The 24464-nt window shown below is 36.9% G+C and overlaps 1 protein-coding gene across 5 annotated transcripts in view; it reads right to left on the reverse strand.

Annotated features, from left to right (window-relative positions):
• TNNI3K (TNNI3 interacting kinase) overlaps positions 1–24464 on the reverse strand; it is a 278366-nt gene that overhangs the window by 161259 nt on the left and 92643 nt on the right. For 3 of the 5 annotated variants that reach the window (XM_047788640.1, XM_047788638.1, XM_047788641.1), the window contains 10 exons: positions 22657–22801; positions 22466–22570; positions 18794–18888; positions 18061–18210; positions 3587–3673; positions 2954–3010; positions 1774–1866; positions 1633–1690; positions 1313–1507; positions 470–574 (listed from right to left, as the gene is read on the reverse strand). In XM_047788640.1, coding sequence (XP_047644596.1) covers positions 470–574; positions 1313–1507; positions 1633–1690; positions 1774–1866; positions 2954–3010; positions 3587–3673; positions 18061–18210; positions 18794–18888; positions 22466–22570; positions 22657–22801 — 1090 coding nt within the window. The remainder of the gene's footprint in view (positions 1–469; positions 575–1312; positions 1508–1632; positions 1691–1773; positions 1867–2953; positions 3011–3586; positions 3674–18060; positions 18211–18793; positions 18889–22465; positions 22571–22656; positions 22802–24464) is intronic. The other 2 variants (XM_047788639.1, XM_047788642.1) reach the window with 2 other exon arrangements.

Genomic DNA, 24464 nt, shown 5'->3' on the forward strand with positions numbered 1-24464 from the left:
GCACAGGATAACCAGGTAAATGAGCTGCTGTGTTTTGGCTGAGTTTATTATTATAAGGAAAATATCAAAATAACACAAAAGTAGCATTTCAAATAATCTTATATCAGATCCTCCTATAATACCTGATGTTGCATGAGACATGACATTCTATAATGGTCATTGATCTCAATTCTTGATCTGACTTTACTGGCCTGAAAACTAGATAGCTGATGAATCTTACAGACATCACTATCTTTCTGGACATTTTTTGTAGACTTAAAAGATCCCTGAGAGGCAGTTATACAGCTTTCTATTTCTGTAAAAGACAATGACAAAACTTTCTATTGCCTAGCCTATGGTAGCCTGTCCCCTTACCCACAGACTAGAAGACTCTGATCTGCAATAAATCTAAAATGTATCTTTGATGTACTCTATCTTAGGTGCCTAGTCAGTTACACAATTCGAAGTTTATTACTTGGGGGGAAAATACCTGTTTAAGTCACGGTGTATAATTGGCTGCGTCAAGTTGTGGAGGTACTCCATACCTTTGGCAACATCTACTGCAATAATTAATTTAGACTGCAAATCAAGAATCCTAGGATTTAAAAACAGATTTAATGAGGATAAAATGCTCAAAGCTGATACCATATCTTTCTAAAAGAAATCAGTAGTGTGTGTGATATGTTATTCTGTATCATTTCAGCCTTTTTTCCCCTTTATTGAAAGTTAAGCTAAAATGTCAACAAATCTGGAAAAATAGCTTTTGTATATCAGATAATGCTTAATTATAGATCAATTCAGATACCAACCACTCCTATTTAAATATTTGACTTGATTTATAATATCCGTAATATTATTCTTAACTTCTTTGCAATAACATAAAAATGAAATCTACTTTAGTTACTGAGTAAAAACCACTTTCTAATGAGCATATGCATAGATCTAGGAAATGAATTCAAATTGATTTGTATAAGACCATTCTTTCTTAAAACTTTTTAAAATAAATACTGTGGACGCCCCCATAATTATTTTATTCTGAACTTACATATATCTATTTTACTGGGATGTTGGATTTAGTCCAATTATTAAAAACTTCAGTTATGAATTGAAATTCCTTGAATTTATCTTAAACTGGATTCCTGTTAAGAAAGCACAGAACTATTTCTACTCATTAAAACCAATTACTGGCTATAAATTATTAGCCATATTTAAAATGCCACATTTTCTAGCACTCAGAGATTCCAGAAGGCAAAGGCTCAACTAAGCAGAAAGCCTGTGAGGTGTTACAACTGTAATTCCAGTGGCATGCTAAAATGTCAGTCAGAGACCATACCTCTTTTGTTCATGAAGGAGGGAGAATAGAGAACCCCCTGATATATACTGAGTGACGATGGCGAACTGGCTGGGATCATTCAAGCAAGCCCCCACAAACTGAATGACACAGGGATGATTGAGCCGGCAGAGAATGGACACTTCTCGGCAAAACATATCCACATCTGACTTGGAGCAGTAGGTGTTGGCGCGATAACTGGAAATGGCAGCAACAGGAAATCTTCAGTCAACAAATGAACCAAAAACAGGGCACACCATGCACATACTTCTCCAAGTTCACAACTCTACTCGCATGCTAAATTTTCTCATTTGCTTGCTTACCGTTTTATAGCCACTATTTTATTTCTGCATCGTCCTTTATACACTTTCCCAAAAGAACCTATAATTGTTGAAGAGAAACAAGTAAACATACACTATTTTGGGCCCATTAAATGAAAACACAGTAGTATTTTCTTAGGTTACCTGAGCCAATAATCTCATGGAACTCAATTTCTGAGAGCTGAAGATGGAAATGTGAAGGCAATCCAGCTCTTAGGAGGAGAACATCTGCCTTCTCTGAAAGGAGGAATTATTTTTTTAAGTTAAAAAGCACACACGTGGATGTTCACACACATATGCACATATAAACTGAGCTAAAAACATCATTCCCTGGTAACATTTAATTTTCCAACTGTAATAGACTACTTGGAGATATGAAAGCCTTACCAGAAATGATCCCCATGCCCCTGCATTAAAAGCATCATGGTAAAGAGTCTTATATGGTCAATCCCTGTACTCTATCACCATAAGCTTAGTCAAATATCCATAAACTAAGCCTCAAAGAGATGCCAATTAGGAAACAAGCATATGAATTATTGAGAAGAACAAGCATATGAATTATTTCATCCAAAATGAAAAATATTTTTTAAAAACATCAAATTCTAATTAGCTAAACATAAATTTATAGTTGAATATCTTTTATTTTCTTGATTCAATGGTATTAATTTCTGTGTGTGGCATAAATTCAAAAAGTTCCTAAAATGGAGTTCCCGTTGTGGTGCAGTGGAAATGAATCCAACTAGGAACCATGAGGTTGTGGGTTTGATCCCTGGCCTCAATCAGTGGGTTGAGGATCTGGTGTTGCCGTGAGCTTTGATGTAAGTCACAGATGCAGCTTGGATCTGGTGTTTCTGTGGCTGTGGTGTAGGCAGGCAGCTATAGCTCTGATTAGACCCCCTAGCCTGGGAACCTACATATGCCACATGTGTGGCCCTAAAAACACAAAAAGACAAAACAAAACAAAACAAAAACAAAAAGTTCCTAAAGTATTACTTGTATGGGATCTTTTGAAAAATAATTTTGTTCATTTTTCTCCCTATGACAAACCTTTCCAAATTCTCCTTAAAGACAGAAATATTTATAATTTATATTTCACTAAAAATGTAAATATCTATAAGAATTTGATATTCTTTTAATAGTCATGAAATTTTCAATGGTATACCTTCAAAGTAACATAGCAGATGAAGTTAATCATGGGAAGAATGGTCTGTTAATAATATTTTTTATGCTTGCAAAATAGTCATCATTCATAACATGTAAAACAAAATAGAGAGTTATCATGTGTGAGGCAATAAAATATAACAATTATCTCATATTAAAATACCTTTTGTCATGCTTTTAATCTTCCCCAGAGGGGATGGAACAGACACATAGGAGCCATCTAGAAATAAAATATATTATAGAGCTAAAAGTAGCGAACATTTTTTTTCTACATAAAAGTTAAACATTATAAAAAGAAGCAGGTGACAAAAGAAATTTACTAAGAACACCAAGTGAGACTATAGCTCAAGCCCAGGTCTTTCTCTAGATACCGAAACTGTATAGCAAGTATTTAATATTTAGAGTACATAAAATGATTAAAAATAAAAATCCAAGGCAGACTCCAGTAGATTTAATTTGTGTCTGCATATGAGTATTCTCTGTCCTGCTTTAATAGGTTACTGAAATGGAAAATGACTGCTCTCATCTTACCCAGGCCTTCCCAGTCATGTACCAGCTTCCTAAACATCAAGTCCAGGGAATGTGAAACTTGGAGGAACTGCAGATTGCTGAGTTAGAAAGTAGCCTTAGTGGAGGCTTCTTTTTTTCAGCCTTACCCAGAGATAAATTTTCTTAAAACAAAGATAAACTGACATGCCTTCCTCCCTAGCCCCAGAATGATGGTAACAGAAATACAGGTTTACTTTTAGGCACAATATTGCACTAACAACGGAAAATTGAATAAGAAAGGGGGTACCTCCTCCAGGTTGAGAATATTCATTACAGGGCAATTCATCCTGAGGTCTCTTATAATGCTTCAGGAGTGTAACAATTGCATCATGCCCTTTATAAAAAGACAAGGAGGACAAAGGGTCTTAATTTTTGTTTGATTTATTCAGCTCACTGACTAATCCAAAAATGACCAGAGGTAGCTTGAAACATAGGATGAATCTTAAGAGGTAATATATTGTAATAGGATCTTACCGCATTCATTCACTCAAAATAATTCATTAAGATCCTACTATCATTTTGTAGTGTATAAAATTATTGTATCACTAAGTCGTACACCTGAAATTAATATAATATCATAAGTCAATTATACTTCAATTAAAAAAAAAAGACTCTACTATATACAAGGTACTATTTTTGGTGTATGGGGGATACAATGAACAAGGCAATCACGGTCCGACCTTTAGAAGTTTAGCGTAATTGAACAAATAATAAGAATGATGAGAATTTCTAAATGAGTAAATATCAAGCGCTATGGGAGTATCTAAACAAGAGCACCATTAAAAAGGTGAAAGACATATGGCAACCAGGAAAGAGAGACGGGTTTGTTACAACTGAGCATTACAGGTGGTGGGCAACTGTAGTATAGCAAGGCATTAAGATCTACTCAATATTCTGTAATAACCTATATGGGAAGAGAATCTGAAAAGGAGTGGATATATGTATGTGTGTAACTGATTTACTTTGTTATATACCTGAAACTAACACAACATTGTATGCCACCCCTACTCCAATAAAACTTTAAAAAAATACAAAAATAAAAACAGGTTATTTACATGGGTTTTTGTGTCAGGAGACAGCTGGCTGCCTGCTCATATTTGTATTTTTCATTCACAGAGTTAGTCTTTTGCTGGGAATGGCTGCCCACCCAGGGACAACCACTCCCTATGCCTCATGCATCTGACTGTGGCCTTGTGATAAATTCTTATCAAATCAATATGAGCAAAAATGATATCACTTCCAGGTCTGAAGAAGGAAGTAGGTCTTCCCTACTCTATCTGCTGGCTGGATGCAGGAGTCTCTACACCATATAGGAGGGGAGAACGCCATCCACTGCCAGAAACACCCATCCTGGACTATTCCATGACTTAGAAATAAATTTCTATTATGTAACACCACCTTTAATTGTTAATTGAGTTTGTTAATTGCACTAGGCACATTTTATTATAAAGATAAAAATGCTAAATGCTCCTCTGACAAATAATTTTCAATAGAACTGAACTTTGATATTATTTTAGGCTTTAACTGTAAAAATCTTCTACTGTAGCTAATTTATACAAGAAGCAAAGTCGATCTTAAATGCCCTGCCAAGAGACTTATGAAATGCAACAGAGCTCATTTTTGTAAGGTTAAAATTTAGAAACTGCAAAAGTATAAGTGCTTACCCATCACGAAGGGTTCATGGTTAACACTAGTTTAAATACACCTAGCTAATGTATAGAGTATATGCTGTGAGTTGTGCCTGCATATTAAACCCTCCTTTCGGAAATCATTAAAATCAATAGGGTACTCAAGATCATAAGATGGAATGATTAAGATATTTATCAGCACTAAAAGCTTTTTCAAATGTAACATTCCAAGTCCAAATTCCTCAAAGAAAAAAAAATGTGATCATAATTGTTAAAATTCATAGCAAAACTGATATCTACAGAGTTAACAGCAAGTGTCCATTTTCCTTCTCTTCATGACTTGCAGATCTGTGATTGCTCTTAAATCACAGACATAGGTTATAATGAAATAATGGAGAGTCAGTCTTAATACTCTTTCTTTGGACTCCTGTGTGCTCGCAATCAGGGAAACCTCAAAATGAATGAAATTAGCCAACAAGTAAATTTCTAAAGGAAGAGCCTAACAGGCAGAAAGAAGGAATGACGCAAAGATCCCCAAATGGAAGAAAACATGACATGTTCAGAAAATGGAAAGACAGCCAATGTGGCTGGAGCATCTCAGGCAAAGATGAGTGGTACCAGACTTGGCTGGAGAAGTAGGTAAGCACACATCATGTGGAATAGTGCTTCTCAAATTTTACTGTACGTATAAGGATCCCTTGGAGTGCATGTTAAACCACAGATTCCTAGCCTCTGCTCTCAGATTCTGATTGAAAAGTTCTGTAGTGGGACCTGAGATTTGCTTTTCAAAGTCCCAGGTGATATTAATCAGCAGTCCAGACTTTGTCACTACTGATGTAGCTTTATAGCCTTAAAGGTTAGGATAAGGAGTTTGGATTTTAATGCAGATGAGAAGGGAGACTACTAGAGGATTTCAATGAATTGAAAGACATGATTTGTTTTTGCTTTTAAAAATATCCCTGTTTACAAATTAGAACTGATGATGCATCTTCCTAAGGCTGTTGTAAAGATGAAGTGAGATTATGTATGTAATATGCCTAACAGTCCTAACACATGAGTATGCCTTTTGGATCTTTTCACTGCTTTTGACCCCCAAATTGTAAATGAACTTGGAAACTCATTTTTGGAACTTCAGATAATTTTTCTAAATACTGATATATTAAATTTCTATTGCTGCTATGTTATCTACCACAAATCTAGTGGCTTTAACAATACAACTTTATTGTCTTGTAGTTCTGGAGGTCAGAAGTCCTCCCTAGTATAAAATCAAGATGTTGGCAGGGCTGCAATCCTTCTAGAGGCCCTAGAGGGATATCAATTTCCTTGACTTTTCCAAATTCCAGAGGCACAACATTCCTTGGCTTGAGGCCCCCTTTCTACATCATCAAGGTCATAAATGGCTGCCTGAGTCCTTCTCACATCATATCACTCTGGCTTTGGCTTCTGCTTCCCTCTTCCACCTTTAAGGATCCCTGTCATTCATTACGTTGGGTCCACTCGGAAAATCCTAGTATATTCTTTCTTAAAGTCAGCTGGTCAGCAGCCTTAACCCCATCTGCAACCTTAATTCCCCTTTGCTATTTGCCATGTAAGGCAGTTTACTCACAGGATCCAGGGCATAGGACCTGGGCATCTTTGGGGGCTACTGCTTTGCCTGCTATCCTCAGTCATATGAAAATCTTTGATTGCATGTTGGTACAGCTCTTCTTTCCCATTGCTGATGGCCTTTGAGCCTCAGGATAAATTAGCACTACCAACAAGAACTTCCTCTGGAATAAAAACAACCCTTCACTGGTCCCGTTGCTAGATTCTTAGGTTCTAAGATTTTGTCTGCTCCTCTCCACACTCTCTGCCCCTAACTTTAACAGGACCTGTGGTGATTTTGGAGTTGCTCTCTTAACTAATTTGATCTTTAAGTGTTTAGGACTAGGAAAAGCAAAACAAATCAAAAACAATTTTTCTTATTTCTATTTTTCCTAGGAGAGGCTCCTTTGGGAAAAGAAAACAACTCAAACCACAAGCATTTACCCAAGCACAAAAACCTTAATTCACAGAATCCCGCCCTCCCTGCCTGTTTCAGCCCCTCTGCTGGACTGACTGTGCCTGACAGCCAAGAGGGCCTCCCACTTTCCCTAGCGAAGCAGAAAGCCACATTTTGAATCCTGAACGCCTGTGTGAGTCAGTGATCACACCCTTGATGTTACCTTTCATCTCAACAGCTCTCTTGGCTCTACTTGCTCTGAGCAGTTTTAATTTCCTGCCAGCACAGTGGCACAATTTGCTGGCATTTTCTTTAGGATGCTTTTCATCAAGAGCCTAATGAGTGCCTGGGTTCTGGCTAGTGATAAGTGTGAGGCTGCCAGGAAAATGCCAAGAGGCCCCCTCTACTCTGGAAGGCATCTCTGATTTCCCACCTCCTGCTCACTGTGGGTGGAGGCAATGTGTATGGGAAATTCTCTTCTGCTATAGCTGCTCTTGACAAACTACCAGTGTATGCAAAGAAACCTGAAAACCACTAGGGCTCAGTGTCCTGAAACTTGGCTATGAGGATTTAAGCAGAAAAATGCCTTGATGGAACTCACCACATGGGCTTGTAAGTCAAATTCCTGATAATGGATATACCCAGAAAACAGAGGCACACTAATGGAACACATCCAGAGGTAATCAAACTTCCACTAACTAAATAAAATGTTGTCCCATATGGAAGAATTTACTATCTACATCCAAGTTATTTTACTCAAATAGGAGGTTGCTATGTTATTAGCCTAATACAGTTATAATAATGATTTGCACTTTGAGAGTAGTATTCATGGATGTCCCTGAGGGTTTTGGCAAGTGGGACTCTTCTGCTGGCTTGAAGATCCTTTTATTTCCTGCTCCCGACTCTTCCAGTCCTGTCTGAATTCCCCAAATGCCATGCTTTCTCTCTGTCTTCTTGTGGTCTTTTGTTACTCATATTGGAGTGATTTCCCTTCCATCCAAACTTTCTGAATGGCTCTTTATTTTAAAACCTAGATTATTCTTTAAGGCTGAGTGTTCATCCAAAGGGCTGTTACCTGGACAGTTTAATATCTACATCATAGCCATGTACACAAGACAGGATTCGTAATTATTCAAGAAGGAAAAGTACAAGTATTATTCTTTCCTATAAGGTTGTCTCATGTCCCTACCATTTCATCTTAGAAACAATGAAGGCTGTTCACTGCTATGAGAAATTAAGAACATAGAAGAAAGTTTTCTATGAAAATCATTTTAAGAACTAGATCTGAAGATTAAATGGTGAATGACACCACTGCTAAGATTAAATAGTGAATGACACCACTGCAAAGTCTTCTCCCTGACTTTGTGACTCAGAGGCCCTCTGGGTCCAGAAGTAAGTATAAAACATGGAGATTTCATCTCGATGACAGAAGCCAAGAAATGCTCATTGACCTCATATGCACCATATGCTCAGATCATCAAAGGAATAGCCTGGGCCATTCTTTATACCTGCCTCAAAAAATAAAACTCTCAGAGCAACGATATAGATGAGATTTTGTTCAATATTTTGCTAACCCCCTTCCCATCATGCTATAAACCCACTTTCCAGTAGCACTGAGAAGTGGGATCAGAGGCTCCTGATGTTTGCTCTTCGATGACTGATTTTCTTTCTGACGGTCCTGGTCCCACACACTGTCAACTAAATCAGAGGCAACAACAATTCCAGACTTGCTACACCTTCTCATGACTTAAATCTGAAAGATATTTTAATTTTATATCACAAGCAAGGGGACAGGCCCCCTTTCACCCCAGGAGTTATGTCCCTTAATCACCAGGTATAGACAAGAATGCCCCAGTCCTCCTTTATCTTGAGATAATCCACAAGGATGAATGCTTTTGCCAAAAGGAAATTATATACAAAATGAGTCATTTAGCATTTCACTTTCCTCTTTTTCTCTCTTCCCATTTTACCTTTATTTCCCCTTCCTTTTCCTGCCAAATATTTGTTGAGCTCCTAGTAGAGACCAGCTCAAACATCTTGCCAGGGAAGCCCTCTGTGACTTCTTAAAAAAATTTTTTTTGTTATAATTGATTTACAATGTTCTGTCAATTTCAGCTGTACAGCAAAGTGACCCAGTCTCACACACACACACACACACACACACACACACACACACACACACAATTCTTTTACTCACTTTATCCTCCATTATGTTCCATTACAAGTGACTAGATATAGTTCCCTGTGCTATACAGCAGGATCTCACTGCTTATCCACTCCAAATGCAATAGGTTGCATCTACTAACCCCAAACTCTCAGTCCATCCCACTCCCTCTCTCTCCCCCTGGAACCACAAGTCTGTTCTCCATGTCCATGAGTTTGTTTCTTTATTGTATATAGTTTCATTTGTGCTATATATTAGATTCCAGATATGTGATATCATATAATATGTTTTTCTCTTTCTGACTTACTTCACTTAGTATGAGTCTTTAGTTCCATTCGTGTTGCTGCAAATGGCATTATTTTTTCTTTTTTATGGCTGAGTAGTATTCCATTGTGTATATATACCACATTTTCTTAATCCATTCATCTGTCAATGGACATTTGGGATGTTTCTGTGTCTTGGCTATTGTGAATAATGCTGCAATGAACACAGGGGTGCACGTATCTTTTTCAATAAAAGTTTTGTCTAGATAGATACTCAGGAGTGGGATTGTTGGATCATATGGTAATTCTATATTTAGTTTTTTGAGGAAACTCCATACTGTTTTCCATTGTGGTTATACCAATTTATATTCCTACAAACACTGAAGGAGGGTACATTTTTCTCCATACCCTTTCCAACATTCATTATTTGTTGACTTGTTAATGATGGCCATTCTGACTGGTGTGAGGTGATACCTCATTGCAGTTTTGATTTGCATTTCTATAATAATTAGTGATGCTGAACATTTTTCATGTGCCTGTTGACCATCTGTATATCTTCTTTGGAGAAAAGTCTACTCAGCTCTTCTACCCATTTTTCAATTGGGTTGTTGGTTTTTTTGCTGTTGAGTTGTATAAGTTGTTTCTATATTTTGGAGATTAAGCCCTTGTCAGTTGCATCATTTGAAACTGTTTTCTTCCATTCCATAGATTGTCTCTCTCTTTTTTTTTTTTATCTTTTTAGGGCTATACCCATGGCATATGGAGGTTCCCAGACTAGGGGTCAAAATGGAGCTGTAGCCACCGGGTCTACACCACTGCCACAGCAATGTGGGATCTAGGCCAAGTCTGAGACCTACACCACAGCTCACGGCAACACCAGATCCTTAACCCACTGAGCAAGGCCAGGGATCAAACCTGTGTCCTCATGGATGCTAGTCACATTTGTTTCTGCTGAGCTACAATGGGAACTCCTCTTTTTTTTTTTTTTTTGTGGTTTCCTTTGTTGTGCAAAAGCTTGATTGATTAGGTCCCATTGGTTTATTTTTGTTTGTATTTCTGTTGCCTTAGGAGACTGGCCTAAGAAAATATTTGTACAGTTGATGTCAGGGAATATTTTGCTTATTTTTTTCTTCTAGGAGTTTGATGATGTCTTGTCTTACATTTAAGTGTTGAAGTCATTTTGAGTTTATTTTTGTGTATGGTGTGAAGGTGTGTTCTAGTTTCACTGATTTATATGCAGCTGTCCAGTTTTGCCAGCACCACTTGCTGAAGAGTCTGTCTTTTTCCCATTTTATATTCTAGTGACCTTCAACTTTTTACTCACCCTTGTGTTTCCTATTTATTTTATTCATATTACTTATTATTACCTAATTGTTTCTATTTGTTTTCTTGCTTATGCCCTGTCTCTTCTGCTAAAAATGCAAACTTTTTAAGAGCAGGGAATACTGTCAGTTTCACTTGCTCTTTTATCTCAGTTCCTAGGATAGTGTCTATCACATATTAGGTTTATTCACACATTTTTTGAAGAACAGTATCAATTATAGGAGTTTAATGTCAAAATAGAAATGCTCTTTGCTATTGTAATGAATGTTGTGAGGTAGAAAAGAAAAAAAGACATAAATGTTCACTCGAATTTCACTTAGCCAAGATCTATGAAGGGAGGGTAGGGGATGCCATGAATGTGCATAACGGTGCTATTTTACAGTAGGCTGGAGAGTTCAGAGGTGAGTTTCTCGAGGAATTATCTTTCCAGCTGATCTTGAAAGATGAGCATGAGTTGATGAAGCAAAAAGGAAGAAGAAAAGCATTCTAGCCAGAAGAAAAATGTTCACAGTTCCAATGAATAGAAAAAACAGCTTTATTTAGAACATTTATAAAAATCTTCTATTAATTTGAATATTAGGTTTGAGCAGTTAATAAAAAAAAAACCTGTGATATTTCAAAAAATTCCTACAAGAAAAAAATAGCAGTAATTAGTATTCTTGAAAAGATCAACTATATTATGACTGATCAGATGCCATTTAGTGAGACATGGAATAGAATGTTATGACTGAAATATCTTCTCATTCTCTATTTTACTTCAACAAATGTGTATTGAGCAGCTATTAGGAATCAGTCATAGAATTAATTTTTTGAAAGACTAAGATTAGTAGCCTAAATGCTTGTTTTCAAAAGGTTTACACTTTGGTAGAGGAGAGAGTGTTTCAACATGAGAGATAGATATGAACAAATAGTACAATGAGACCTAAAGGCAGGGCATGTGTTCTAGGCTGGAATGTCAGGTGAGACTTTCTGGAAGTGAAGATCCCTCAAGTTAGTCTTGAAGGCTAAGCAGAAATCAGAAATGTAAAGAATGGAGTGGGGTAGGGAGGGTAGAAGGGTGCAGAGAAAGTGAGGCCTGCATGAGAAAAGGCTTGCAAGCATGGAATGACATGTGTAGGGAGGAGCAAGTGATTTTGTGTAACTATCATTTGAATAGATAATGTCCCACAGGGTTATTGTGCAGGCAATGAGATAATGCTACTTAGAACATGCTTGGCATAGAGAGAACCCCCAGTGAATGTTGGTGATCTAGGGAAGGTGAAGATGATTGTAGCATGTGGGGTCACTCATATGACAGAAGTGACTGGATATGAAGTTTGAGAGGTAGGAAGGGCACCAGGTATGCCATGATTATAAACTGAAGTATTTTTTCCCACAAGGGATAGTGTGTCAGTGAAGGATTTCATGCTGGGGAATGACATGGCTCTATTCACACCTTGGGTACATCTTTCAGACTACAGTTAGAAAATGGATTCAAAAGATGCTGAAGACCAAAAAAAAAAAGAGTAGTTAACAGGTTTTAAAATGGATCAGGAGAAAGATGATAAGATTATGAACCAAAACAGTGATAGAAAAACAAAGAAAAAAGGATGGATTCAAAATGTAAATATTAAGTAAAATAAGTTTTTTATTGAATGCACATGGGGAAAATGGGGTTGAGGGGGAAAAAGCAGTCAGTCATTAACCCAGATTTCTGCCTCTGGTGACTAAGTGAATGTCATTAAATGACATAAGAATAAAGGATATGGTAGACGAACCTGACTGATGAGGACAAAAAAGATATTAAGTTCAATTTTGGACTTGTTGATTTTTACATACTCCTCAGATTTCCAAGTAAAGGGACCCAGCATATCAGATGGTATGGTGGATTGAAAACATGCCCTCAGCATCTTTGTACTTCCCTACAACTGGGGGGGAAAACCCTGCTGTAGTAAAGAGATTTGCAAATTTGTACTAAGATTTTAAAATGTTATGTTACATATTTACATGCAATTTACTTATATTAGAACAATGATTTTTAAATTACTTTCATAATAATTTGAGTGGATTTTCAAAAGTTCTTTGATCTTGCTGTAGTCTCTACATTTTAAGTTTTAAAATGAATAGTGTTAAGTCATAAATAAGAAATATAAATACAACAAAATAACGCAAACTTTTACATATTCTGGGTTTGTCCAGTGGTGTTTGGCAAGGATAAAATGCTTAATTAGAAGGTTTAAAGAGGATGTCCATTATCCTAATATGTCAATATGTCATATTTCTTACTGGACACTAAGCATATTGTAAATCAGGAAAGATCATGAGATTTAGAAGCTTTGAGCAGTATGACTGTATCTCTGCTATGCACTTAATAATAACAGATAGCACTGCTTTTATTGAAAGTCTATGATCCGGACATTTACACAATTTTAGCGGAATTCTGTGAAGTGGTAATTAATTTACTCATTTTAAATTTGAAAATTAAAGATCAAAGAGGTTAAATAAGTTGTCCGAGGTCATTAAGTAATAAGAATGGAATGTGGACTTAGATCTACCTGATTCTAGAGTGAGGTGGCAAGAGGTTGAACTCTGTAATAAGACAGACCTCTGATATCAGCTCTTCTAAGAGCTGTGTGGTTTCGGCTAGTGTGACTTAATAGCTCTAAGTCTCACACTTCTTATCTGTAACACAAAGGCAACGCCACTTTAAATGGGTTATTTTGAAAATTAAATTATATACATTTAATATATGCATACGTAATAGGTGATTAATGAATATAAGTTCTCTTCTACTATTTGCATTAATGTATGTAGCTTCTCACATGGTTATTATGCCTCAAAACTGTTTTCATATTATCCCCCACAAGCACAAAATTTCTTCCCATTTAATGAGAGTTATTATTTTATTTTTTATTTTAATTTATTTATTATTCTTTTTTTAGGGCTGCACCTGCTGCATATGGAAGTTCCCAGGCTTGGGGTCAAATCAGAGCTGCAGCTGCCAGCCTATGTCACAGCCACAGCAATGTTAGATCTGAGCCACATCTGTGACCTACACCACAGCTCATGGCAACACCGGATTCTTAACCCATTGAGTGAGGCCAGGTATCAAACCTGTATCCTCATGGATACTAGTTGGGTTTGTTAATGCTGAGGCACAACGGGAACTCCTTATTTATTTTTAAAAGGGAGAGTTAACTAAACATATAAAAAGATAACTAATATACATAAAATTGCACATAGATATTGAAATTTCATCTAAATCTTTTGTTTAGTCCTTCCTCTACCTATCCAACACTAAACTAGATTCATTAAAATAAGTAACTAACTCCAAATAGGTAAGAATTCAATATAGAAGTTTGGGAATTTATAATTCATGGATGAAGATTTATCAAAAAATGTAATGAAGTCACCTCTCCTTCCTTCTACTCCTCCCTCATCCTTATCTCTTGGCTATTTTTTTTTCACTGGCTGAAAACTGAAGAAACTCAGGACTGTAAGACTTCATTACTTTTAGAGAATACACTATGGTACATTTACCATAAATAATTCACAGCATACTACACTTGTCAAAAGGAATGAACAAAGTATATATCATGATACAGGAGCCTTGATTTTTATTGTTTTTGCTCACTTACTCACTAATTCTCCAACTGCAGCTCCCTGTCACTGTGAATTAGAGTGGTTCTGCTGTATACAAATATTGTATTCTGGGTAATTAGATATTGGAATAGGAGCCTCTGTAAATTACTTTAACTGGTGTCAGTACTGAAGCAAATAAGAAGTTTTTAGTTCTGTTCTAGCTTGGGTTATTTTCTGACCCTAAACAGCCTGACATAAAGGAGTGCTTTTCTTTGTCAAAGGCAGCCTTTTCAAATCTAACTGCCAGACACACTATTGAGCTGTGTGTTCAATTCTAATTGGCTGAGTTCTTTTCAATTCGGCAGTTTCATCTTTAATGCGATGGATGTAAGATTATGTGTAGGTCTTTTCAATGGGTTTTCCATACTGGTGATTAGGGTAGAGGATTTGAACACAAGCAGGGTGCTGGCTATTTTTTCCTGGCCAATTTAAATTGATTCATATAAGTCCTTTGTACCCCAGGAAAAGGGCAGACAAATCCCAATGAGTGAGACAACTATGGATACCCTCTGATGGAACAGTAGAAAAAAAGAGGGAGGATAGATTGGGGAGAGGAAACAGTTTAAGTCTTGGAAATTGAAGCTCTGAGCAGTTTGGCAGAGAAATATTGAAACTTAACCAATAGGCTTTTGTATAGAAACAAGGTCACAAGGAAAATTATTTCCAAGGTTGATTTTGATATCATTAGGTCAAAAGGGCTATGTGAATGGAAAATATTCTTCATACCTGATCCCATTGGGAGCCACAGTGAGTAAACTCTTCTAAAAATATTTGAAAATAGGTAGATAATTCTTTCAGAACTCCAAAGTACCTCTGAATGTGCTACATTAGAATAGCAGAGAGGGTCAGCTAAAAATCTGGTTTTGGACAGATGCGCAATTTACTTTAGAATCATTCAAACAGAAATGAATGCTGTTGAGAAAGCCTCCAAGTTTTCTATTAAGAGGGTAGACTATGATCAGCTTTTCAAATGGAGCCTGTCCAAAAGTATTCCTTTTTAAATAGTCAGACCTGGTTATAAAGCTCTCTTCTGGGTTCTCTCTAAAGACTGGAGAGGGTACAGGGTAAACCATGATGGAGCCACTTTTACATCTTCCTTATTTCATAAGGAAAGAACTCCAGTGAAATTTTAGTGCTTTTTCAACTCCATCTCCAAGTTGCTCACGAAAATCCTTAGTAAGCCCTATCAATTAATTTGGTGACTCCCTCTTTGAAGGGGAAAGAAAAGCATTTATTTATCCACAGAAAACAGGAACAGTGCACTGCTGACAATATTTTAACAAGGCCATTTCAATCCCCCCTGAACACATGAAAACAATGCAACATTTCTCTGGCAAGAGAAAATAGCAACAATTGAATTTTGTTGGTTTGACTTGCACTGCCCTAGAACATATGCAAAACATCCATCTGTCTCCTGAGTAGCAACATTCAATTTGTTAAAATTCATAGTAATAATGAAATGCAACACTGATGCCTGGCACATTAGTTGAACAAATAAGGGTGACAAGTATGGCATATGTTGCAGAGACCAGTGGGTAAGTCCTCTAAACTAAAGGATTTTTGCTGTCATTTGGTAGGAAATCTTAGGCACTTACACAATGATTCACTGTTTGATAAAGTGTGGAATTGCACAAAAAATGAAAGTAAAACCAGTTTTCAACTATCGCTCTCAATCAACTAAAAACAAACAAAGTCAACCCCTGTGAAGATCTAGCTGCAGCAGCTATTTCTGAGCTGTCTTCCAGAAAAAGAATGCTTTGTAAACAGTCTTTTTCTTGAGAGCTGTTGTGTAAAAATCACTCAAATAAATGCAATGTAACTAGAATTTAGTAAGGCCTCCTGAGGCTTCAGAATATGTAAGATTTTCTGATACCTAAATATAAAACTACCTGGACTTTCTTTTATACAAAGTAGAAGGCAGTTACATCTTTTTGATGAATAATATCAAAAGATGTGTACTTGACATATACCTGTATAGCAACTGTATTCCTAATAGCCTGCAACCAAAAATTACGCACATGCTCTGAAAGAGCAGAATGAATAAATAGTGATACAATTAAAAACATAGTGCCACACATAAGAATAAACACTCTAGAGCTATTGGCAACAATATGGATGGCTCTCACAAACTGTTGGTCAAAAGAGGCCAGATCTAAAGACATAAATACCATAGCATTTCATTTATATTATGCACAGAGAGGCAAAACCAGCCTATATCCCAAGAAGGCAGTAGCACTCTCTTTGGGGAGTGAGTGGAAGACAATTTAAGTGGGGCTTTTGGATGCTATGTTCAATTTCTTCCTCTGGATGCTGAGTGAGCCCAGTTTGTGAAAATTTATTGATGTAATAATGTGCAAACTTTATGTGTGTGTGTGTGTGTGTGTGTGTGTGTGTGTGTATTTCTATAATACTCAAAAAAGTAAAAAAAAAAAGGCCTATATATAACTCATTCTTTGCTATTCCATGTCTGTTCACTTCTCTCGAGTAAAGTAACTCCTATATCATTTCTTCACTAGCAGTCCTCAGACCTGTATGCTTTTCTTTCTCCTTGTCTCTGTGCTTACAATAGCTATTTCTATCCATCAAATTTCATCTCTCCTTTCATTAATGGACTTGTTTGTCTTACTTCAAGCAGAAAACCTTTTAGATCATCTTGGTAGCCTAAGAAATCATCCACCTTAGGACTTGCTCTTTTTAAGTATGGTATTCTAAGATTCCAGCATTTAAAAAGATAAAAATACTTGTTTACATACTTTAAACATCCTAGTGAGATAATGCAGGCATCAAAGTGAGGTAATGCAGGCATCAAAGTCTGATATATTTCATAGTATTTAGTTGTAGTTTTCTGACTTCAATACTCTTCCATGTCATCCTGAAAATTTAAACTCTGTTGGAGTTTATGTAGAGATAGCTTAAGAGGTATAAGCCATAAGATGCTATTTTACCTTCTGCTTTTCTAGTTTCCTCTCCCTTAAGATGAAGAATTCATTACTAGTCATCTTTATTTATGAATTACTACTATTACCACTGTTATCATTACTAAAATACCAACTATTAGGTATTTACTTTATGCCAGACATTATTGTAAGCAATTTGGACTTATCTCATTTAATCTTTATAGTCTTATGAAGTAACAGTTGTTGTCCTCATCTTTCAGATGAAAAAACTAAAGTTCAGCAAGAATAAGTAATTTGCCTAAGATCAAACAACATGGTTTGATTTAAACCCGGGTGTTTGCATATCAAAGCCCAAGCTTTCAGCATTTTGAGCTCAAATAAAGTTGCATGCAAGCACTAAACACTGGCTCCCTTACTTTTTCTAATGCAGGTATTGTTAGCAGGGTTAGATCTGACAAATACTTCCTTTCTTTCTTTGTATTAATTTCATTTTAAAAATTTGAATCCACATCAAAATTCTCCTCTATAAGAGATAAAGACTAGTTCTGCATGTACTCTAAGAAAGTAACTATCATTACCCAGTTGTTTCTCTAGTACTTAGGAAGACAGTTCCTTCTCTTTTTAAAACGCCAGTATCAGGAATGCCTCCAGCCCATCTGCAGCCCAAGAGTTGCCTTCCCTATTGCACTCTTTGATCGAAGTCCCCAGTAGCACAAAAACAATCTCCAGAGGAAATGGGAGTGTACAAGTCATGTAAGGTAAAAAAAAATTATTGATGTATTGACATGACCTGTGCACACAGTTCAATGTTATCACTACAGAGATGCAATGATGAAAAGTATACCTTTTTCATAAGCCCACATCAAACATGTCTGCTCCTCTTTTTCACCGCTAGACCTGCTTGGATCACAAGCTACCAGATTCATATCAGCTCCATTATCCAGTAAGAACTGAACCAGGCGGATATGACCATGGTAGCAAGCAGAGTGCAATCCTATAATAAAACAGAATGAAACTGTGAAAGAAGAAAAGAAGAAAACTGAGCCCCAATTTTCAAAAGACAGTCATCACCACATGATAGATTTGTTGCCAGAGATATAGAACAAGAGTTGATTTCTTTGACAAAAAATTAATTCTATCTTTGAGCAAACAAGATGTACTTTAAGGAAAAGAAGTATCTTCTTTTAGTTGATCTTCTATACAGACTACCTTTTGCTTAGCATAATTTCTAGTATTTATACATCCACTGCAATTACCAAAAAAAAGTTAGTGTCTTGTAAAAATTAAAGAACAAAGACCTCAAACAAGTGTTTATCTTCAGCAGCAAACAAAAGGGCAGGGCAGTGTGATCAGTCTGTTCCAGGTACAGGCCATGATGAGTGCGATGACTGTAGATAATTTAGCACAATAATGAAACTGACCAAAAGTCAATCACCATGCACCATCATTTTTAATGATGTCATTGATAAAATATTCCTCCTCTTTGGGGTTGACCACTCCTACTGCTCCCTCCTTCTAGAGCACACTTGAGCATTGACATACATCAGAAAGCGGTGCTGTTCTCACCACAGTCTTACCTGTGTGCCCGTCCCTTCCTTGGTGGTTGATACTTATTACATTCTGATCAAGAAGAAATTTAACCAGGTCAATGCTCTTGCCGTAGGTACAAGCACTGCAAAAAAATTAACATAGGGAAATTAGAAGCCCTCTGTTATGGGCTGAATGTGTGCCCTCCAAGTCAATATACTGAAGCCCTAATTCCTATAACCTTACAATGTGACTATAATTCAAAGAGATACAATTTACGAGGTAATTAAGTGAAAATGGAATAACTAGGGTAGGCCCTAATCAAATATGACTGGTATCCTTATAATAAGGGAAGATCAGTCAGTATATAGATGATACCAACAGAGAGATAATCATGTGAAGACACAAAAGGCAGCTGGTCATCTGCAATCCAAACAGAGAGACTTCAGAAGAAATAAAACCTGACAACTTGATCTTGGACTTCCAGGCTCCAGAACCATAAAATAAACCTTTGGAGTTTAAGACACCCAGTCTGTGGCATTTAGCTATGACAGCACTGGAAAACTAAAAAAGTTCTGATTCACCCAGGCTATTCTAGATGGAGTTTATATAAGATTGCTAAATAGGCAAAGTGAAGGAGGGAAGGAGAGAGGAGAAAGAGGTGATAAGAGAAAAAACAAGTACATATAGCAAAACAACTCTAAAGATTCTGGCCTTCAAGAAAGGTGTTTTGTAAAACTTCTAACATAAACATTTCCTACGATATTAATTCTTTTCATAGAAGGGGACTGGTATTCTGCAGGGAATTGAATGGAGTGGGGGAACCTAGGAAGGTTCTGAGAGATTTAGGTGGCAAGCTAGACTTGTAATTGCATCTGATGGGGAGGAGGGCCAGTCTTGTGAGATCTGATGCTAATTGCAGGTAGACAGTGCCAGAACTGAACCGAATTGTAGGACACCCACTCGGTGTTTGCAGAGAATTGGAGAACTTCTTGGTGTAGGAAAAACACAGAACAGTTGGTGTTCTGTGTTTCAAAGTAAGGTATTGAGTGTTGTAGGGGAATACAGGAAAACAGTGGGGTTTTATTCCCTCTAGACTTGTTCTAGAAGAGATAGTTCGCTGGGTCTTACTATTTCCTCTTCCTGGGATGGCTCTGCCCAAATCCCTTTTTTATTTAAAAAATTTTTTAAAATTAAAGTGTAATTGATTTACAGTATTGTGCCAATTTCTGCTGTACAGCAAAACGATCTAGTCGTGTGTGTGTGTGTTTGTGTGTGTGTGTATCTTTTTCTCCTATTATCCCCCATCATCCATCATGTCCTAGTCCAAGAGACTGGATACTGTTCCCTGTGCTACATACAGCAGGACCCCATTGCTTATCCATTCTAAACGTAATAATTTACATCTAATAACCCCAAACTCCCAGTCCACCCCACTCCCTCCCCCTTCCCCTTGGCAACGGTTAAGTCTGTTCTCCAAATCCTCTTTCTTTAATGGAATATTATTGTTTTCTTTAAAGAAAGGCAATTATTTATCTAGCTGAACTGTTGTTGCCTCTATGAAGGCTTCTCATGAACCAAAGGCTGAGTTCATTGCTATCTCTGCTTCCTTGTCATTTCAGTTTTATGACACTTTTCATATTGTGTTATGGTAATCGATATACCTCTGTTTACTGTGATACCTTACAACAGTGTTTCCTTAAGGAGGAAATGGATTCTTTCATCTTAATATTCCTACCAGCATCAATACAAGGCAAGTCCTTAATAAAGCTTTTTTAAATAAATGAGTGAATAAAAAGCCACCATCTCAGTGTAATATATCATACCACTATTAATTATTTGTATTATAAATAGGATCCTTAATACTATACTTTTAATGTTTCATTGTTTAAATTGCCTCATTGCCTCTTTTGAAAGCAACCATTTACAGGAAATGATGAGTTCTGAATATATACAAATATGAGTATCAAAGTGTGTGTACATACAGACATTTGAAAATATAACAGATGTATTGAGTGCTGACTATGTGCAAATCACTGTGATTTGTACATAAAAAAATTCATAATAGAGGGAATTTCTCATGTAAAAGGAGAGTCTCTTTTATAAATAAGTACTTAAAGTGAACAGAATAAAATATTAATATGTTATTCCAAGTAGCCACAAACTTGAACAAAATAAAAACAACTGGACACACACTTTTAACTCACTTCAGTAATCTTGTCACACAGACAATCTTCTGGAGGTGACAATAGCCCTCTAATTATAGTTGATTTCAATTTATATACACAGAGCAGCAAAACGATTTGGAAACTAGCTTGAGATGTCAGCCTTAACAAGCATGACCTAATGGGGAAAGAGGACACTAGCAACCCATACATATCAGTTCTGCCAACTGTCCCCTTTATGGACAAATTCTACTGATCCACTTTGACTGAAGGTATGATCTGAAGAGGTCTTTCATCTATTTTGTTACAGAGTGTGTAGAAAATAGACAAAATATTTTGATACTAGAACATGAAGGTATATAAAAACACAGCAGGCATTTAATATATGATTTTCTAGCCATATGAATCTTTGGCAAGTTACTTACTTTTCTTGAATCTCAACTTTCTTATTGGTAAAAGAGGGATAATAAATCTAACTTCATAATGTAGTTTTGAGGATTAAATAAGATAACATCCAGCACATATTCACTGTTCCATAAATGGCAGTTTTCTTCACCTTCCTATTGGCTGACCTCTTTGGTTGATAAGAAAAATCTGGAAATCCAAGTGAAATTTGATAGGATGATGCCTGACGCTTAATTTTAGTATGAAAAAAGGAGTTTTACTTCTATCATTCACCAGCATAGTACAAACACTATGTAAATAACATGATAGTTTCAAATGCATTTTTAGAAGTTGCAAACTAGCCAAGAGATCTGTAATATGTAGGTAAATAATTTTATATTTATAAGGTTTACTAAATTCAGGTAACTAAGTTTTTATTTACATAAGCAAAATAATAGATTATTAACAAGGTTTTAAATTTTATAAAACATCTGCCTTCCTTTTGGATATTTTAGTGAGTTATGCCTCTTGAGCTTTTAACATTTTCTCTCCCTTCCTCTCTTTGTTGCAACTTTTCCAAACCCAGCTGCTCCTTCAGTGTGCTTTTCCAGAACACACACTTGAAAGGACTCTCATGGATTCCTAGCAAGGAGCTGATGCCTTTTTAGGTATCTCAGTGGCCAACCTGACTAAGCTTTTAAAGGCTGACAGATGGATGTCTTAGATAGGTAGAAACATTTGCACATAAGGTTTAAGTGGTAAGGAAAAAATGTCACATTTGATGCTGATGAATTCTGGTAATGAGATTCTTGTCGAAGGAGGATTATGGGCACTGCCCCTTTTGGCAGCTTTCTGCAGAGTGGAGTGGAATAGAAGCAATATGCTTACAGATGTTGATATGCCTGTTGCCTTGGCAACATCAGTCCCTGTCTTTGTGGCTGCTGCCAGGAAGGCAGCATCTGGCTCTAGCCCCATCTGTTGTACTGACTGCAGCATCTGCCTCTACCTTTTCTTCTGTGCCTCTAGCTTGGGCTCCTTGTCCTCTGCCCACCCTTTGCTCTTGCTCTCTGATTGTAACATCTGCCATTATTCATTCTTGCTTTATGTGCACAACTTCAGGTTTCTAGGGTGTTAGCTCTGTTAAGTGGCTATTGCTTTTAAATATTCTTTTACCTGTGAAAAGCGGTTTCACTGAAGATGTTTTCTTTAGTCAGACTTTCGATTCCTGATATTTGGATGATTTCCTTGGCAACTTCAAATTTGCCATTGTAGCATGCCCTAGAGTTACAGGAAACATTTTGAGAATAGGAAGAAGGTAAACACAGTATACCTGGAGCACCTATGAAATGATACATAATACTCACAGGTGCAAAGGGGTGTCTCCATAAATATTAGCAACATGTGGCTGAACTTCCAAATCGCTCTGGAGCAGGTACTTCACTATATCGTGGTGTCCAAAGCGAGAACAGAAATGGAGTGGGACGTGGTCTTCATTGTCCTGAGCATTCACTGTCATCAACAAGAAAGGAAAAGGTATATTATCCTCTATTTCTCAGCCCTCTCACGTGTAGTATCAGAGACTTTTCTAAGTGCCCGAGAGACTCCTGGAAATTGCCAATTAATAATAATAATAAAGGAAATTAAGTGCACCCAATTAAAAAAGTTATAATTCTATTCTATAGCCTATTATCATGTTAAGCAGGCTTTCCTTTAGCTCCCATAAATTTACGGAATGCTCTAATCACATCTACCTCACACAATGGAATCACGGTAAGTATCAAAAAGGTACTCATGGCCTTATTTCCACAAGTACCTCCTTTCAGATTGATTCCCTCTTTCCTCTCCCCACAGAAGATGTTAAAAATTTCAGATTGTGGACAGAGTACCATTTCCCAGAATTCTGGCTCAACAGGTTAGGATGGGGACTAGGACTCTGTATGTTTCCAGTGCTGTTTGGGAAGTTCTGATGTACCCTTAACAGAGACATAAAACATGTTATAATGAAAAGACAACAAGCTTTAGAGTGAGGCAGACTTCATTAACTGTATTATTACCTGAGACAGTTATTGAAAACTCAGTTGTTCACTCAGTAGTGGGCATCTGACCTTCTCTTTGTCCAGTCCAGCTTTATAACCTCTGCTGACATTTGGGGAATTTCCTATCCTGAAAGTACTGACTAGAGGCCAAGATCACATTCCATCATAGAAGCTGAAATATGCTTTCCAAGCCTCTTCTATGTTAGGGCTCAGGATTAGTACGGGGTGACCATATGTCCCAATCTAGGCTTGTTATCCTAGCATAATTTTTTTTTTATTTCTCCAATACATTATTTTTTTTCTACTGTATAGCATTGTGACCCAGTTACACATACATGTATACATTCTTTTTTTTCTCACATTATCATGCTCCATCATAAGTGACTAGACATCATGTGTTGATTGGAAGAGCCTTTAGATAAGTGTCCAACCAGAGCACAGTTAAAGGTGAAAGGGTCATTATTAAAAAGTATACCAGGATTGGGAGCTTGGAGTTAATAGATCCTAGCATATTAATTTTCAATAATGACCCTTTCACCTTTAACCATGCCCTGGTTGGACACTTATCTATAGGTTCTTCTAATCAACACATGATATCAGACCTGATAACACACAAATCAGAGTATATTCTACCTTGGCAAAGTAACAGCAGTGGAGTATCTCCATATGATTTCCAGTGAGAGTGATGATTCCAGCCACAGACTGGATGCCCTGCATTGTCAGTGCCAGAAACACTAGAGTTGAGGTATGTGCCTAGCAGGGTGGCAATGTCTGCAGAGGATTAGTTTTGGGGTGTGATTTTGGACACCATTCTTCACTGTGAGAATTCCAAACCTGGCTTTCTTGCTGTCCTGGGGACGATTCTGTGTATTAAGTGATATCCTTCAGTATGTTCCTCTTACGCTTTTATTAGTAAGCCTTAGTTTCCAACATTGCAAGTAAGAACACCAGACTGACACGGAGTCATTCCTCAGCAAGTATTAAATGATCCTTATGCACCAGGCACTGCGTTAGGTATTTGAAATTTTGATTTCTTATCAGTAACACTGGATATAGTAACAGTATTGTTGCATCAGGGATGCTGAAGGATTAAAGGAGATAATTTCTGGAAAGTATCTAGCATGATGCCTGTCACA

Source organism: Phacochoerus africanus, chromosome 8 (genome assembly GCF_016906955.1).
Source record: "Phacochoerus africanus isolate WHEZ1 chromosome 8, ROS_Pafr_v1, whole genome shotgun sequence".
In the NCBI taxonomy this organism is placed as follows: domain Eukaryota; kingdom Metazoa; phylum Chordata; class Mammalia; order Artiodactyla; family Suidae; genus Phacochoerus; species Phacochoerus africanus.